At 40.8% G+C, this 15,871-nt stretch overlaps 1 protein-coding gene and 1 pseudogene across 1 annotated transcript; one reads left to right on the top strand and one right to left on the bottom strand.

The window, feature by feature from the left end:
• The first annotated feature begins 4,466 nt into the window (after nt 1–4,466).
• On the top strand, nt 4,467–6,749 carry LOC112452278 (probable autophagy-related protein 17). The gene is made up of 5 exons (XM_025012397.1): nt 4,467–4,638; nt 5,828–5,929; nt 6,011–6,267; nt 6,349–6,484; nt 6,595–6,749. Exons 1-5 carry the CDS (start codon nt 4,467–4,469, stop codon nt 6,747–6,749), a joined length of 822 nt encoding a protein of 273 aa, XP_024868165.1.
• Nucleotides 6,750–7,443: 694 nt separating this feature from the next.
• Nucleotides 7,444–8,330, bottom strand: LOC112452277 (annotated as a pseudogene).
• Nucleotides 8,331–15,871: the final 7,541 nt, after the last annotated feature.

Below are 15,871 nucleotides of genomic sequence, written 5' to 3'. Positions count from 1 at the left end.
GATGAAGAAGATGTCAGAAGTGGAGAGAAGAGAGAGCAGTGAAGAAGGATGGAGTGAAAAAGGGTGGAGTAGAGATTGGTGAGAGGAAGTGGCAAATGAGGGGGAGGGGACAAGTGAGAGGAGGAGGAACTGCAATGAGAAGATGAAAAGAACGGCGATCAGACAAGGAGGAGAAAAGGTGAGGAAAGGAAAGGGATGGGTTGGGAGCGAGACAGAGAGAAGTGTGATGAGGGAGAAGGGGGACAGAGGTAGCGGAGGAAAAAGAGAGGTCAGGAAAGACAAAAAAGGGATGGAGGAAAGAGTTGGGGAGAAGGAACACGATGCAGAGAGGAGCAGATTGTGGCGAATGGTGGAAGACAGAGAGGAGAAAGTAAGAAGAGGAAGAAGAAGAGAAAGAAAAGGGAGAGAGGCGGAGCGAAAAGACGAAAGAGAGAAAGCCGAAAAGAGGAAAAGGAGCCTCATATGGAGGAGAGTAACAGGAGAAGGACCAAGGGAAAGAAGGGAGCTGGTGGAAACAACCATGGAAAGAGTGATGGGAAAGATAATTCCGATAAGAAGGATCGTGGAGGTGACAGGTGCGGACAAGAAGGATGTATTATTTACGGAGCTTGAAGAGGAAGACGACAAGGAAAACATAATTGGAAGGAGTGAGGAGATATGAAGAAGATGGGAAGTAGGAGTCGACGAGGAGCTTACGACGGAGGAGAGAGCGTATAGGCACAGGTTGGTAGTTAAAGCAAGAGAAGAAAGGAAGGTCAGGGGTCCTAACTAACAGGAGGCTATGGATGGACGGAAAGGAAGTAAAATGGGATGAGAAGGGAGGCAGATGGAGAAGGATTTGAAGGTTCCAAGCATAAATGACATAAAAGAAATGCAGGCACGGAGGAGAGGAAAGTGAAGAAGCAGTGGAAGGACTGGATAGAGATAGAAAAGAAGAGAGGATAGGAAAAGGAAGAGCCGAGGAAGGAATGCAGATTTGAGGAAAGAAGGAAAAACAGCGAAGGACAGCAGCGATGAAGAAAACAGAAAAAGAAGTAGAAAAAGCAAAAAGCAGAAGTAAACAGACAAAGAAGAAGAGGAAATCCAAGCATAAATGACATATTAAATGAGGAGCAGGCACAGGAAAAGGGACACGAAAAAGAAAAAACCAGAGTGAAAGAAAGGATGGAAGCCGGAGAAGATGGTCTGAGGGATATGGTCATATGTGTCATGGTTGCTATGTTGTTATGTTTGCTATGTTTTTCTGTATTAGGACGCAGGCGAGAAGAAGAGGAAAATGAGATGCGGTGAAACGGAAAGACGGAAAGAGAAAGGAAGAGAGGGCGGAATAAGGAGGAGCAGAGGAAAAAATTCGGATCCGAAGAAGGGCGGAAAGCGAAGTAAAAGGCAGAAGGAATAAAAGGACGGAAGTCGAAGAGGATGGCCGAGGGATAAGAAGAGGGAGGGGGGAAAGGAAATAGTATGTGAGGTCGCCCAATGGCCAGGTTTTTGTTAGGATGAGATTATAAGATTGTAAAGGGTTGGGTACGTCCCTATAATACGCCATGCGTGTGGATAAGAGGAGGTGATAAAAAGATTGTAGAAGTTTTTGGGAACGTTTTCCTGAAAAAACGCCTTTTCAACCCCGGAAGGGGAGTGAAATAAAGTATATCTATATATCTGTCTACAACTGTGAATGCCTCCAAGTAGTAAATTTTTGGTGGAGGCTAGTAATTGTAAAAATTCATAATTTCTGGTACAATCTTGTAGTATTTATAAGGAGTTATGAAAAACTGCGTCCTCTGATTAGCTCTTGTAAGTTCAATAAAGTTTTAAAATGTTGCTGTAAGTTGTACAAAGTTGTAGCTTCTATAAAAATTTACAAATATCTTGCCTTACTTGTTTCCATTTTTTTTTCAAAATCAAAAACAATTGTTAAAAGTCGTATTTTTTTTAGAAACTTATCTATAAAAAGTTACAATAAATGACTCCGTCCATCTTTTTGTTTCCCATTTATGTCCGAACTATGTCGTAGAAACTAGCATAGATATACTTATAATTTAAATGAGAAACTGCAACTAACTATTTTTTTTCTCGTATAAGGTTGTAGCTCATTTTAGATAGTTGTATAAATTTTCTACAAAAAAACTAGAACTTGTTAAAATATGAGTGAGTTGTCGGATACTTTATTGTAGACAGTTATAATTTGTTGTCGGAATGACATACTTTCTCGTAGTTTTTTTTCCGCCAGGGTCGTGTACTCGCGTTGCCGAAATCCAGTTCGAAGAAATTTAATAATGTTCTACTTGACGCGTTTCGAATAGATCTTTTACGTGGGGGCTCGTCACTAGATTTATCTTTACCTTTTGATATGTCGCTTGTACAAAAACTTTCTCGCACATTCCTCGCACGACCATTACGCTTGCGGACACTCTTCACAGTCCGCGCTCTTTCCTTTCCGCCTGATGGCGTGATTGGTACGCAACTGCGTAGAAAAGGAAACTGAGGACATAGAGGAGAGGCGGAAAGTTCTGGGAGGTGACAAAAGATGATAAGGAATGGAAGCGGAGAAACGGGAGACACCGAGAAAACAAGGTTATAATGGAGCAAAGAAGGAAGAGGGCAGAGAGAGATGTGAAAGGAGGGATGAAGGCGATTCGGCATGATAGAAACGGAGAGGTGCCAGGAGCGTTAAGGAAGCGGTGAGCGGGCGAGTTGGCACGCTGCATGGAGAAAGGCGGAGTAGATGGCGTGCTCGGCGACGGAATGGAGACAAGGTTGGAAGTCTGTTGGGAACTTTGCATGACAAAGCGAGGGCAGTAAAGAGAGATTTGATTTGATTTGATTTTATTGATTTTATTTAAGCCATAGTCAAGACTTTAGGCTATTTGTGAATTAACAAATGTATAAATGTATAAACGAGACAAAAACAAATATATAAACAAAGATATGAAGAACAATAATTAAAAGCTAGAAACAGATGCGAGACGCAGTGTAATCGCTACCGATGTGCAATTAGCAGTAAATAAAAACCTTGGTTAGCAAGCAGGTGAAATGCATATGGCAGCGACCGCAAGCATGTTCCTACTCTCTCTCGTAAGGCAAGCAACAATAATCCAGCATAAAACAATTAATAGAATGTAAAGTATAACTTTAACGTAATAACATGTAGCCGAATTGAATAATATACGCCGTGAACTACGAATTTGCTCAACTTAAATAATAATATGTACAATGAAAATAGAATATGATAAGAAGCAAGTACTAAAAAAAACTAAAAAGTGCATATGAACTAAGAACTAGGGCGCAGCGCAATGGTAATGATGATGAAGAGCCGGTGATGCATCCCCAGCAAAAGACGAGGGAGATATATAGAAAGAGAATATTAGAACATGCTACTCGTCCTACGCAAAAGATGCCGCAAAAAAGCAATGCATACAACCAGTTAGTGAGATCGCAATCAGGAAACAATTCGCAAAAATTATAACAGAAAAACACATAATTGATTTAAACTTGTTTAAACTTTGCAAGGTCAGCGACTAGGTATGTACGCAAACTAAAAAATAATCGCGAAAATTTAAGCAAAAGAACTAAGACCTACCACTTAAGACTAGAATAAGCCTAGCAAAGTCAATAACTAAATATATGCAATGACATGGCACCATTTAACAAACTATGATTGAGCAGGAGGGCACACTGTAGAACCTTGAACCAAACTCAGCTCGAGCGAGGAGAGATGGTTGTGGAGCTTGCTCTTAAAATCGGCGACGGACGATGACGACACTACATCAGTAGGAAGCGAGTCCCAAAAATAACTTCCCGCGAGATGGAAAGACCTGTGGTAGGTCTCAGTTCTATGATTAGGAAGGTGAAAAGTATGCGGTTGTACTAGCCGCGACAATTGAGGGATCTGGTTTAGTAAAAATTTCAGAGACATAACTAGGAGACATGCCATGGAATATCTTGAACATTTTGATGCCGAGAAAGTAAAGGCGTCTATTTTTTACAGACAACCACCCTAATCGGTGTCGATAAGGCGTGATGTGTTCGTCACGTCTAAGATTATAAATAAACCGAATTGTACAATTAATAAGTCGTTGAAGTTTGGTGTTGAGCTCATCGGTGACATCATTGTACATGAGTGAACAGTAGTCCAGCAGAAGCCAAATCAAAGCGGTCACCAGTTTTACACAAAGCTCAAGTGATAGGGAGTTTTTATAAAATTTTAGCTTGTGCAGCGTAAAATGTACCCTCTTAGAAATGTGAGAGACGTGGCTATCCCAAGATAGGTCGGAGTTCATGATAACACCCAAGTTACGTGTCTCGGCAACGAACGGAATGGAGGTGCCATTAACGGAAATAAGGGGTAAGTCTTTAAGATTTATCTGTCGAACATACCGCCTGCTGCCGAGTATTAAAACCTTGGATTTACCAAGATTGAGAGACAACCCATTAGATGCGGCAAATTCGAATATGACACCCACATCATGTGCCACAAGCTGCAAGGCAGCATTCAATTGACTGACGAGACACCTGCGATAAATTTGTGTATCGTCGGAAAATATCATATGCTCAGTAAATCTAAGAAAAGCGCTAATATCGTTAATAAAGAGGAAGAAAAGGAGAGGACCCAAAACGAATCCTTGCGGAACACCAGAAGTGACAGGTAGACAATCTGAGAAACTACCCTCGAGATCGACAACCGCTTGAGAGCGACCCGTGAGGTAAGAGAAGATCAATTTCAGGGCTAGATCGGATAACCCCAGTTTCCTGAGTTTGGTCAGCAATAAAAGATGCGAGACCGTATCGAAATCCTTGCTAAAGTCAAAAAGGACCAGAATTAGAACCTCGCCCACGTGAAGGCCGCTCTTAATGTCATGGAATATTCTTAAAAGGGCAGACTGGGTGGAGTAACCCTTACAGAAGCCTGACTGTCGATCATCAAGAATATGATTGGTGTTGATAAAGTCCACTATTTGTCTATGCAAAATTTTCTCAAACAACTTGGAAAGTTCGCACAAATTAGCAATAGGTCTCGTGTCGGAAGGAGAGGATGGTGACTTGATTTTGGAAAGTGGGTGAACTATAGCGCGCTTCCAGAGCGAAGGAAAATATCCAAGATTGATGCAACTATTGGAGAGTGATATTACAAGATTTACTATATGAGGCAAGGCCAAGGCAATGATGGAGAGTGGCAAGTGGCAACTGATCGTAACCCGAGGCGAAGGAAGTAGATGATGAATTCATTGTTGAACGCAGACCATCAAACGTTATTTGTGAAAACGTGAATAGCGGCTCTTCGGGCACAATTGATAGTATCAAGTCAGAAAATTGTGACTGCGAACAAGGGAAATAGCAATTCGAGAGAGAGGCATAGGGTGCGGTCCAGTTGTTGCTTCAAACGCTACAGAGCATTCGTAGCAGCGCTATGGATGGTCCACATGGCGCTTCAGAGCGCTCTCGGCAAATCTTACACGTCATCAATGACGTCACTGTTTTCGCTTCCACCGTGCTACAAACGCCTCACCTCAAGAAGTAGGTTATCGGAAGCATTTCGGACATTAGCGGGAAATATTAAAAGTGTGGCCGTGATAGGTGTAAAAATTTATTAAAAATGCCGGAATTACAGCTTATTGATGAGGGAACAGGTGTCACATATGTGTTTAACCTCACTGAAAATGAATTTGCTCGTGCTTCAACAGGTAAATATTAAATTATGAATATATATTGGGTATTATTAGTATCTTATTGGGTATTATTGGTATCATATTATTAGTATCTTTCTAATTTGGAATATATTTATAGGTTATTTGTTTGCAAATTGTTGGTATTTTTTTTATTTTTTCAGATTTAACATATACCACGCAATTGTTTGAAAAAGCAAAAGCAGAAGAGAATAATAATAATAGCATGGAAGAAGAAACGGCCAATGTCGGTGAAGCCTCTAATGGTAAGTACTTTATGTTTCCGTATATATGTCACGTTAAGTTTTGATGAATGAAATTTTATACAATGTAACATTTACTTTTAGATGGATTTAGATGGATTGACGAAGCTGTTAGATTGTTATTGGCAGAATATAAGCAGCATGAATACCTATTGAATACAGGGAAAGTATCTGTAAAAAAGTTTTGGGAAATAATTTCTCAAAAATTGCAGGAACAATCCTACAATATTACAGGATTGCAATGTAAAAGCAAATTTAACGGTTTACGAAAGACATACAAAAATATCAAAGATCATAACAATAAAAGTGGTAACAATAGATGTACTTGGTCGTACTTCGAGGTAAAATAACTTTACTATTTATTTATTGTAAAATTTAGAATAAAGTGTGTGTGAATAGGATTATGAGCTGGTATTTCGCAGCTTATGGATGAAATGTTTGGGCACAAACCATGGGTCAAGTCAGTTCTAACTTTGGATACTTCTGATAGTATACTGCCGTCTCCTGGTCCTTCGTCCAGCAACAGCAACAGCTCTCCAGGTCCAAGATCATCTCCTTGTATTTCTGAAAAACCTCGAAAGCGTGAGAATCATTTATAGTCAAAATTAAAAGATTTCACAAATTTAATTGTTTATAATATGACAATTTTTGTTTTCTTTTTTATTTAGGTCAAAAAGTAAATGAAGAGACTGCATTAGAAAAACTTATTACAATTGTGCAGGAAAATAAAGAAGAAAGAAGGAAAATGCACGAAGATACTTTGATAAGACAAGACCGATTATTAGGTCTTTTAGAAAAAATTGCTAACAAAGATAAGCAATGAAAAACTTACTGATACGTTTTACTTTTCTGTGATGTAATTTATTGTGATGCGATTCTGTGATTTGTTTAGATGTAATTTTAATATTGTATTTTTTGTTTTTATTTATCCTTTGTGGAAGAATGCCACCAAATAAACTGTATTAGACTAAGATTACATACATCCGACAACGACATTGTCGGACATAGGCGATTGGCTGCAGAATAGAAAATTTATAAAGACTCGAGAAATTTTCTATCTTACAGCCTATCGCCTATATACAACAATATTATTGTCGGATATATGAAATCTCAGCCTTATACTTCTTATTTGTCGGCATTCATCCGCAAAGGGTTAATAGTAATTACATTAACAATAATATATCGCAACCAGTGGAATTATTTCGTGATTATTTTTATTTTGTTACATCACAAGAAATATAATTTATAATAAAAAAAAATTCAATTTTATAACATAAATTGCGTATAAAGGTATCACCTAATTTAGTAGTATTCTACACTAAAAGTTTATTATACAAAGTATTGTGATATCAGAGTGAATAGTTAGTACATATTAATATTATATTTCAAGTTAATGTAAAATGCATTTAAAAATAAAATTAGTTTTTGATAATTAAAAAATGTGATTTTATTTCATTAATATTATGTAATTTCTTTTACATTATAATCATTTATCACAAACAAAAAATATAGATCATCTATATTTCTCTTAAACGAAGTCTTGCACATATTAGATTCCTCTTTGCTTTGACTTCAGCTCTGTTATGTACTCGACCTTCTACTTCTTGTAGAGGATATGCTGCTTCTTCATTAATCACTAGCAATGCCTCCAGGTCGTCATTTCTGATCAAACATATGTTGTGCAGTACACAACATGCTAGAAAATAATAAGGAATTTGTTTGACAGATTCCATTGCCAAATAATGAAGAATGCTTTTCCAGCGTCCCTTGAGCAAACCAATAGCTCTTTCCACAACCATGCGAGAAGAAGACAGACAGAAATTATAATTTTTTTCACGTTGCGTGAGATGACCGTTGTCTGTATATGGCACCATCAATTAAGTTAAAAGAGGGTAAGCAGCATCTCCAATTAGATGGCTGTCATTAGGAAATTTAGCTGGGTCTGCGATGTAATTTTGCAATCCTGATAATCGAAAAACACGTGCGTCATGTACGGATCCAACATTTCCAACATATACGTGTGTGAAGAGACGCGTATGATCACAAACTACCTGCAATCAAAAAATAGTTAAAGTATATCTGTATAGATATAAGCGCATAAGCATATGCATAAAGGTCTATTAGCAAATGCATAAGAAAATAGACCAATCCATTTTCTCATGTATATGTTTATGCGCTTGCACAAAAGTCTATGCTCAGAGGCACTCAATTCTTTACAAGTAATAACAATGAAAATAAAAAATATTAACTTGGGCTTGAATAGAGTGATGGCCTTTCCTATTTACATAAGCCTCAGGATTTTCTTTTGGAGCTGGTATATTGATATGTGTGCCATCAATTGCTCCAATAGTTCTTGGAAAAGCACCAATTTCGGAGAAACCCTGCATAATTCTTTCAATCCTCCCTTCTGACGGCCATTGTATGAATCTCGATGCAAGACAACATAACGTACGAGTAACTCGACGTACTGCTCTAATGGCTGTGGCTTTTCCCACTCCAAATCTGGAGTGTATTGATCTGAAATAATGATTCAAGTTTAAAAAATGACGATAATGTATTAAAATAAATATTAGTAATATAAGTGTAGAGTAGTTTATACCTATATGAATCTGGCGTTGCCATACGCCACAAAGCAATTAAAAATTGTTTTTTTGGAGATATCATTTCATTCCCACTTGTAGTCCTTTGTAGTTGCTCTGCAATCTCTTCCAAGATAAATTCGAACGTTTGTGGCAGCATTCTAAAAAGTAGATGGTGATAATGAAATAATGAGAAATGATTCTTGCATAATGATGATTATTATTATTATTGTACATGAGAAATAAAAGGAAATGAAGACTTTACCTGAAATGACTCTTGAATTCCATTGCACTAAGTAACGGTACAATACGTTCTACGTAACCTTCTATTCTCGGTATGTTGTATCGAGATTTACGTTTTAAAGCTTGCGAGTTTATAAATGCAAGCATAAATTCTTCGTCATCTTCGTATACATATGATGGAATATTATAGTAAATGTCCCAAATATTTATTAACATTACCGGTAAATCCATCTTTTTAAATCAAATTCACCGTGGATAATGGAACAAGATGATCTGTGATCTGGTCCACTTGCGTAGCGTTAGTAGCATTGGTAGCGCTAGTGGACCGTTTTATGATAGCGTTGGAAGCGAAAGCATTGGTAGCATTTAAAAGTAGCAACTGGGCCGCACCCATAGTAGGTGTTAAGTTCGTCGCGCGAAAAAAAGCTAAGTAGAGTAGAGAGAGGCGATCGTATGAGGCCCAGATTAGAAAGCTCGCGCCACATCCTTGACGGATCAGAAACCGATCTTAATCTCTCCTCGAAGAACCGCTCCCTCGCTCTCTTTAAGTCGATGGTGAGATTGTTTTTATAGAGCCTATAGATATGGAAATCGAGTATATTTCCTGATCTGCGCGCAATGTTATAAAGCCGATTTCGGTGACGGATCATGCCAGTGAGAGCATCCGAAAGCCAAGGCGCTGAGGGACGAGTTACTCGGAAAGTATGAATTGGAGCGTACATGTCTAAGGCGGCAGTGAAATCGCTGGTAACGGTGTTCAAAATATTGTCAACATCAAGTTCGCTAGGTTTTATCTGGGCGAAGTCGTGTGGAAAAGACGTAGATAGCTTCGTAGTGAGCGTTTCGATAAAATCCTGTTTTTCAAAGTTCTTGTAACAGCGCCTCACTAAAGTCCGGCTCCCGAACGAGGGAACCTCAAACGAATATGTTAACTCGATTAAATCATGACCATTAATAAAGGGAGCTTCGGACTTATGAAATGATAACACTTTATCCGGGCTATCGACTATGAAGACGTCAAGCCAAGAATCAGAGGAGCCGGTATGAAAGGTCGACTTTGACTCAACGATGTTGAGCGACAATTGCGAAACCACGTCTCTCAAGTGATTAGATTCATATGAAGAGGTGAGGAGATTGCAGTTTAAGTCATCGGTGATTATAATGTTTTTATAGTTATGCGAGACTTCAGTGAGTGTGCTGACATAATCGCTGAAATTTCGCCCCTTCGGTCGACGGTACATTGAGGTGAATAAAAGAGGCTCGCGTGTGCCATCACGAACATCGAGAATGAGATACTCAGGTGAATTCGAGAATGCAGAAGGCGATGCTGCGAGAACACGCGCCTTGAGCGACTCGTGTATACAGCAGGCCACTCCACCACCCTCCCTGCCCTCTCTGTCGGCACGTAGAAAATAATACCCGGCAATTTGCATCAGATCATCAGAAATATGAGAATGAAGCCAAGTCTCGGAAATAGAGACAATGTGAAAAAATTTAGATGCTAAAAGGGCTTGAAACGACTCGAGATGAGCAGGGAGGGAGCTGGCGTTTACATGAGCAATCTTGAGACAACCATGTGAAGCAGCAGGAACCCGACCGGCGACAGCCACAGGTCATTGAAGTTTGTCTAAATCAGCATCAGAATTAATTATTATAGGAGGCTGCCCCTGTTCTCTATGGACAAAAATCCGACCGTCCCTGCTCCATACATGCCTGTAGGAAGACTGCCTAGCCTTAACTCTTGTTCGACGCAACAGATTATAAGTGTCAGTCGGAAGTAGCTCGTTCACGTAAACATTATTCGGGATATTCCTCGCAAAAACGTCATTTATCGCCGGTTGCCGCTTACCACGCGTCGCTCTGAGAACATGATCCCGAATCTCAATTGACATGAGCGCCACAATGATCGACCTTTTGCGACCGGCCGCCACGGTTCCATCATCAGCAGCCGGAACACCGCCAGACGACTCGCCAACCGCGACCGACACGGTGCGCCTTGCCCCGTCGCGGGTCTCCAGAACGTCGGAGATCATTTGAGGAATGCCCAGCGCCACAAAAACGCACTTGGCTATTTCGCAGGATGAATCGGTGAACTCGCTTGGAATACCCGAGACGATAATGCTCGACGTTCTGGAGACCGCCGACGCAGCAAATGACTCATCGACAGCGCGACGAGAGCTCGACGGCTGCGCACTCCGAGCCTCCAACGCCGAAATCCTCTCGCCATGACACTCGACTGTACCCAGAACGTCAGAAATCTGGCTCAAACTGCGCGCAAAATCCACGTTAACAGCCTCCTGACGATCAATGAAAGCCGTCAGCTTCTCAACCGAATTTCCGAATCCGGCAGTGAACTTCCTGTCCAATTCGTCTAATCTGGCAGCAAATATTTTGTTGGATTCCTCCAAACTGGCGGCAAATATTTTGTTGGATTCCTCCAATCTGGCAGCAAATTTTTTGTCGGATTCTTCCAGTCTGACAGCCAATTTTCTGTCTGATTCCTCAATTTTAAACAGAATCGACCTTAGGAGTGCATCTGTGGACTGCGGTTGTGCATTTGAAGGAGAAGCCATATCCGTGAAGTCAAACGATTGCATACTGTTTTCAATCGGCGGCGTAGGCGGATTGGCCAAAGACGTTACCAGAGCTTTATAGCAGTGGTCCGCGTACTTGATCACGGAGTACGGCTTGATACAATCAGGATGGAACAGATTTTTACATTCACACTCGATGGAAATGGTCGCAATCGGCTTCCTGCACTTGGTGCACGCGCGAGCACAGCGTTACGTTACACAGTCAATCAAAAGTCACCGCGATCTCAGCGGCTCATCACACCGGTGTCACTCAGGTGGCAGCATGCATGTCACCAGACCAGAAATAAGGTGCAGAAGAACAGATCCAAGCAGCCAATCAGCATTCATTTAGGTAGCACATGCTCAAATAGCACGCAGATAAAGAAGATTGGCAACGATTTCAGGCGCATGCGCAGCAGAGGCTGACGTCGTTCACAGGACAACTCCGAGAGTGAGGTTAAATTAAGCAATAAAACTTGTCACCGACATGCTCAGAAATGTGGGCAAACAAGTACCTTTTGAGTGAATATTACAGATGACAAGCAACAAAAAACTCGCTAAAACCTGCAACAAAATGGCACGGAGGCATCTTACACCAGCAGTAGTATTCGATTAAAGCAGGAGCGAAGAATACAGATAAATGATAATACTCACACACACACGAGAGAAAGAGAGGGAGAGGGTAAGGGAGAGGGAGAGAGAGAGGGAGAGGGTGAGGGAGAGGGAGAGGGAGAGAGAGAAGGAGAGGGAGAGGGGAGGGGGAAGGGAGGGAAAGGGGAAAAGAGAGAGAGAGAGAGAGAGAGAGAGAGAGAGAGAGAGAGAGAGAGAGAGATCGCTATATTTATTATGCGCTCCAGGATAAATCCTCTTAAGCGCAAAAGCCATAACATACAATAAAATACATGACTAAAAACTAAATTACATGTGTGTGCGTGCTATTACACGCGCGTTCGCAAGCATTAATGATTTAAAGACTAGAGTCATTGCTTAATAAGTAATTATATAATTTGTGCTTAAAAATAATTAACGACTCTGAATTACGCAGATCAGGCGGAAAACCGTTCCAAAGTTTAGCCGCTCTATAGCTAAACGACCGTCTATAAAACTCCGTACGACACAGAGGCAAAGTGAGAACGTCACCCAGAGCTCGAGTATCACGCTGAGTCATGTTGCATCTATATTCAAATTTATTATATAGGACACATGGAATCTTAGAGTGCAAGATGGAGAAAGTTAGGTTGCCAATAAAATAATTCCGTCTTGAGCTTATCTTCAGCCAATGAAGCCTTTCAAAGTATGGAGTGATATGTTCGTCCCAGCCAGCTTGAAATATAAAACGTACGCAGGCATTAAATGCTTTCTGCAGCCGCAAGTTTTGCTCACCTGTTATATCAGTGAGGACAGCGCAGCAGTAGTCAAAGTGAGGCAAAATCAGGGCGGTTATTAACCGTACCCGAAGAGCAAGCGGAAGCAGGTGCTTGCACAATTTCAGGTGGTACAACGATGCATTTACCCTAGAGGTCGTTCTGGTGACTTGCTTTTCCCATGAGAGAGTACTAGAGATCATGAGACCCAAACATACCACAGATTCGCTATACTGAATTGCATTTCCATCTACAAAAATTCTTGGCAAATTGTGTTTATGAATTTTGTTCACATATCTCGCTGTCCCCATAATCATGGCAGTTGTCTTCTTTGGATTTAAGGTCAATTTGTTGACAGTTGCCCAGTCAACTGTACTTGAAATGTCCTGGTTTATACGTTGTATCGCGTCATGCAGATATCTAGGCTCCACATCCAAGTAGATCAAAAGGTCATCGGCATAGAAATTGTATTTACAGAACCTCAGGATCGATCCAAAACCCAGTAGATAAAGAACGAATAACAGTGGTCCCAGTACCGAACCCTGAGGAACTCCCGCAGAGATCGTTCTCCTAGTTGATTTGCCACGAGAAACAGGATCGCGGACTGCCTGTTTCCTATCATCCAAATAAGCGCAGATCCAGCGAAGAGCAGAGCAAGAAAAACCTGCATTTCTTAATTTCTCTATTAAGATTCTGTGGCAGACATTATCAAAAGCCTTGGTAAAGTCGAAGAAAACAGCAACGGTAATCATTCTTGAATCCGCCGCTTGTCTCACATCGTCAAGAAACCTCACTAATGCTGTCTGAGTGGAGTGGCCCTTCCTGTACGCAGACTGATACGGATCCTGAATGTCAGATCTCCCGAGATACTCTTTGATTTGGTCCGCAGCGATACGCTCCATAGCCTTTGAGATCGCACACAAAATTGAGATAGGTCTATAATCTCGCAGTTCCGAGGGACATTTAACCTTCGGAATAGGGCATATTAAGACCATCTTTCACAAGTCAGGATAAACCCCGGCTGTGAAACTGTAATTGAAGATATGCATTACTGCTGAAAGAATGCTGGGCAAAGCTGTGACAATTAATGTAGCCGACAATCCATCTTCTCCAGTAGCGTTAGATTTTATCCTTCGTAGCGCATTGACAACTTGCTGTGGCTCAACGTGACTCCAATAAAATTTTGCATCACTATACACCTCCTCGCCCAGATCATAGACTTCCTTATCCTCCTCTTCTCCATCAAGCCTCGTAGAAGAACCCGAAAAATATTTATTTAAATCCTCGTTTGAGAATAGCACTCTGTTCATGGTGTTCGATTTAATAAGGCCAAGATGTTTTAACCTCTTCCATATAGAGTTCATATCTGTGAGATCCTGAAATGCAATGATATAGTACTTACTTTTAGCCTCACAAACCATGTTTTGCGTAAGATTTCTCAGAAGTCTGAACCTATCATAATTCGCGTCTGTTCTCTGTCTCCTCCATCTTCTCCTTGCTTTGTCTCTTTCGGCCATTTTAGACTTAATGTCATTCGAGAGCCATGGTGCCGGCAGGTGCCGAGGTTTGATCCTACGGAGGGGCGCATGCTTGTTGTAACATCCAATAACATACTCATTAAGTATCTCAACTTTCCTATTTATATCAGTAGCCTCGAATAGGATGCTCCAGTTACAAGAATCAAGCTCATCAAGGAAGCTCTCGGAATCAAAAAAATCGAAAATCCCTGACCCAGACGCACCGATCATAGACACGTTTAATTCTGAGGTCATATTCAACATAGATCAAATCATGAGCCAAGAGAAAACTTACGTCATGTTGGCCGTAGGAGATTAATTTTTCAGTGTCATCGATTATGCACAAATCAAGTCGGGTAGAGGACGCGCGCGTATGATGCGTTGGTGCATACGGCACTAAAGAAAGATGAAGCGAATTAACAAGGGTCCTAATTTGCTCCGCGTCAAAAGACTGAGAGTCCAGATCTGCGTTGAAGTCACCAAGAATGATTATGTGCCTATACAGAGCAGACAAATCTGCTATAGTGTTGAAAATGTCTGACAAGTATCCACAGTGGGGGGGCCTATATACCACTGTGAGTAGAAGCTTCGAATTCCGAGAGAGAGAGAGAGAGAGAGAGAGAGAGATGATGATGATGATGAATCGCTATTTATTAGGCGCTCCGGGATTTCTCCCCTCAAGCGCATATACAAAAGAAATAGAATACAAAATGACAAAAGTAACAACAATAAAAAAAAAAATAAGTATATCTATAACGAGAGAAAAAAAATAGAGAAAAAGAGGAAAAAATAACAAAATAGAAGAATCGCTATTACTGAATTTGTGGCTGTGTTAAGTAAATATTTAAATAAGTCGCACTTGAAAATCCCCTTCGTGGAGGCATTACGCAGGTCTAGTGGTAAGCTATTCCATAGTTCGGCCGCGAAATTAATAAACGATTTTTTAAATAGTTCCGTCCTACATTGAGGTAGGGACAACGACTTCGGGTGAGATCTTGTATCGCGCACTGCCTTGTCGCCCTTGTAAGTAAAAGCTTGGTACAATGATGTGGGTTTCTTAGAATGATGGATGGAGTATGTTAAGTTACCGACAAAATATAGTCGTCTCTGGTGTACCTTTAGCCACTTAAGCTCCTCAAAATAAGGCGTGATATGTTCGTCCCGTTTAGCCTGACAAACAAATCTAACACAGGTATTCAAGGCTCGTTGCAAGCGCGTATTGTGTTCTCTTGTAATGTCAGTGAAAGTTGCGCAACAGTAATCAAAAAGAGGCATGATCAAAGTGCAAACTAACCTTGCACGTAACAGAGGCGGCATAAGATGCTTGCACAACTTAAGCTGGTGTACTGAGGCGTTCACTCTGGAAACAGTTTTTGATACCTGTTCTTTCCAAGAGAGTGTATTTGAGATGGTAACCCCCAGGTATAATACCGACTCTACATACGGTATTATGGTGTCGTCCACAACGATATGAGGCAGATCATCTAATGGGAGACCATTAAGATAGCGGACTGTGCCCATGATCATTGCCGTGGTCTTACTTGGATTTAGAGATAACCGATTTTCCGTCGCCCAGGCTACTATATTGGAAATGTCTTGATTCACTTTTTGCACAGCCTCAACCAGGTACTTCAATTCCGTATGCAAGTAAATGCACAGATTGTCAGCG

Source organism: Temnothorax curvispinosus, unplaced genomic scaffold, assembly GCF_003070985.1.
Source record: "Temnothorax curvispinosus isolate PA1 unplaced genomic scaffold, ASM307098v1 QBEX01003173.1, whole genome shotgun sequence".
NCBI lineage: Eukaryota > Metazoa > Arthropoda > Insecta > Hymenoptera > Formicidae > Temnothorax > Temnothorax curvispinosus.
This window is presented reverse-complemented; position numbering and strand designations above follow the sequence as displayed.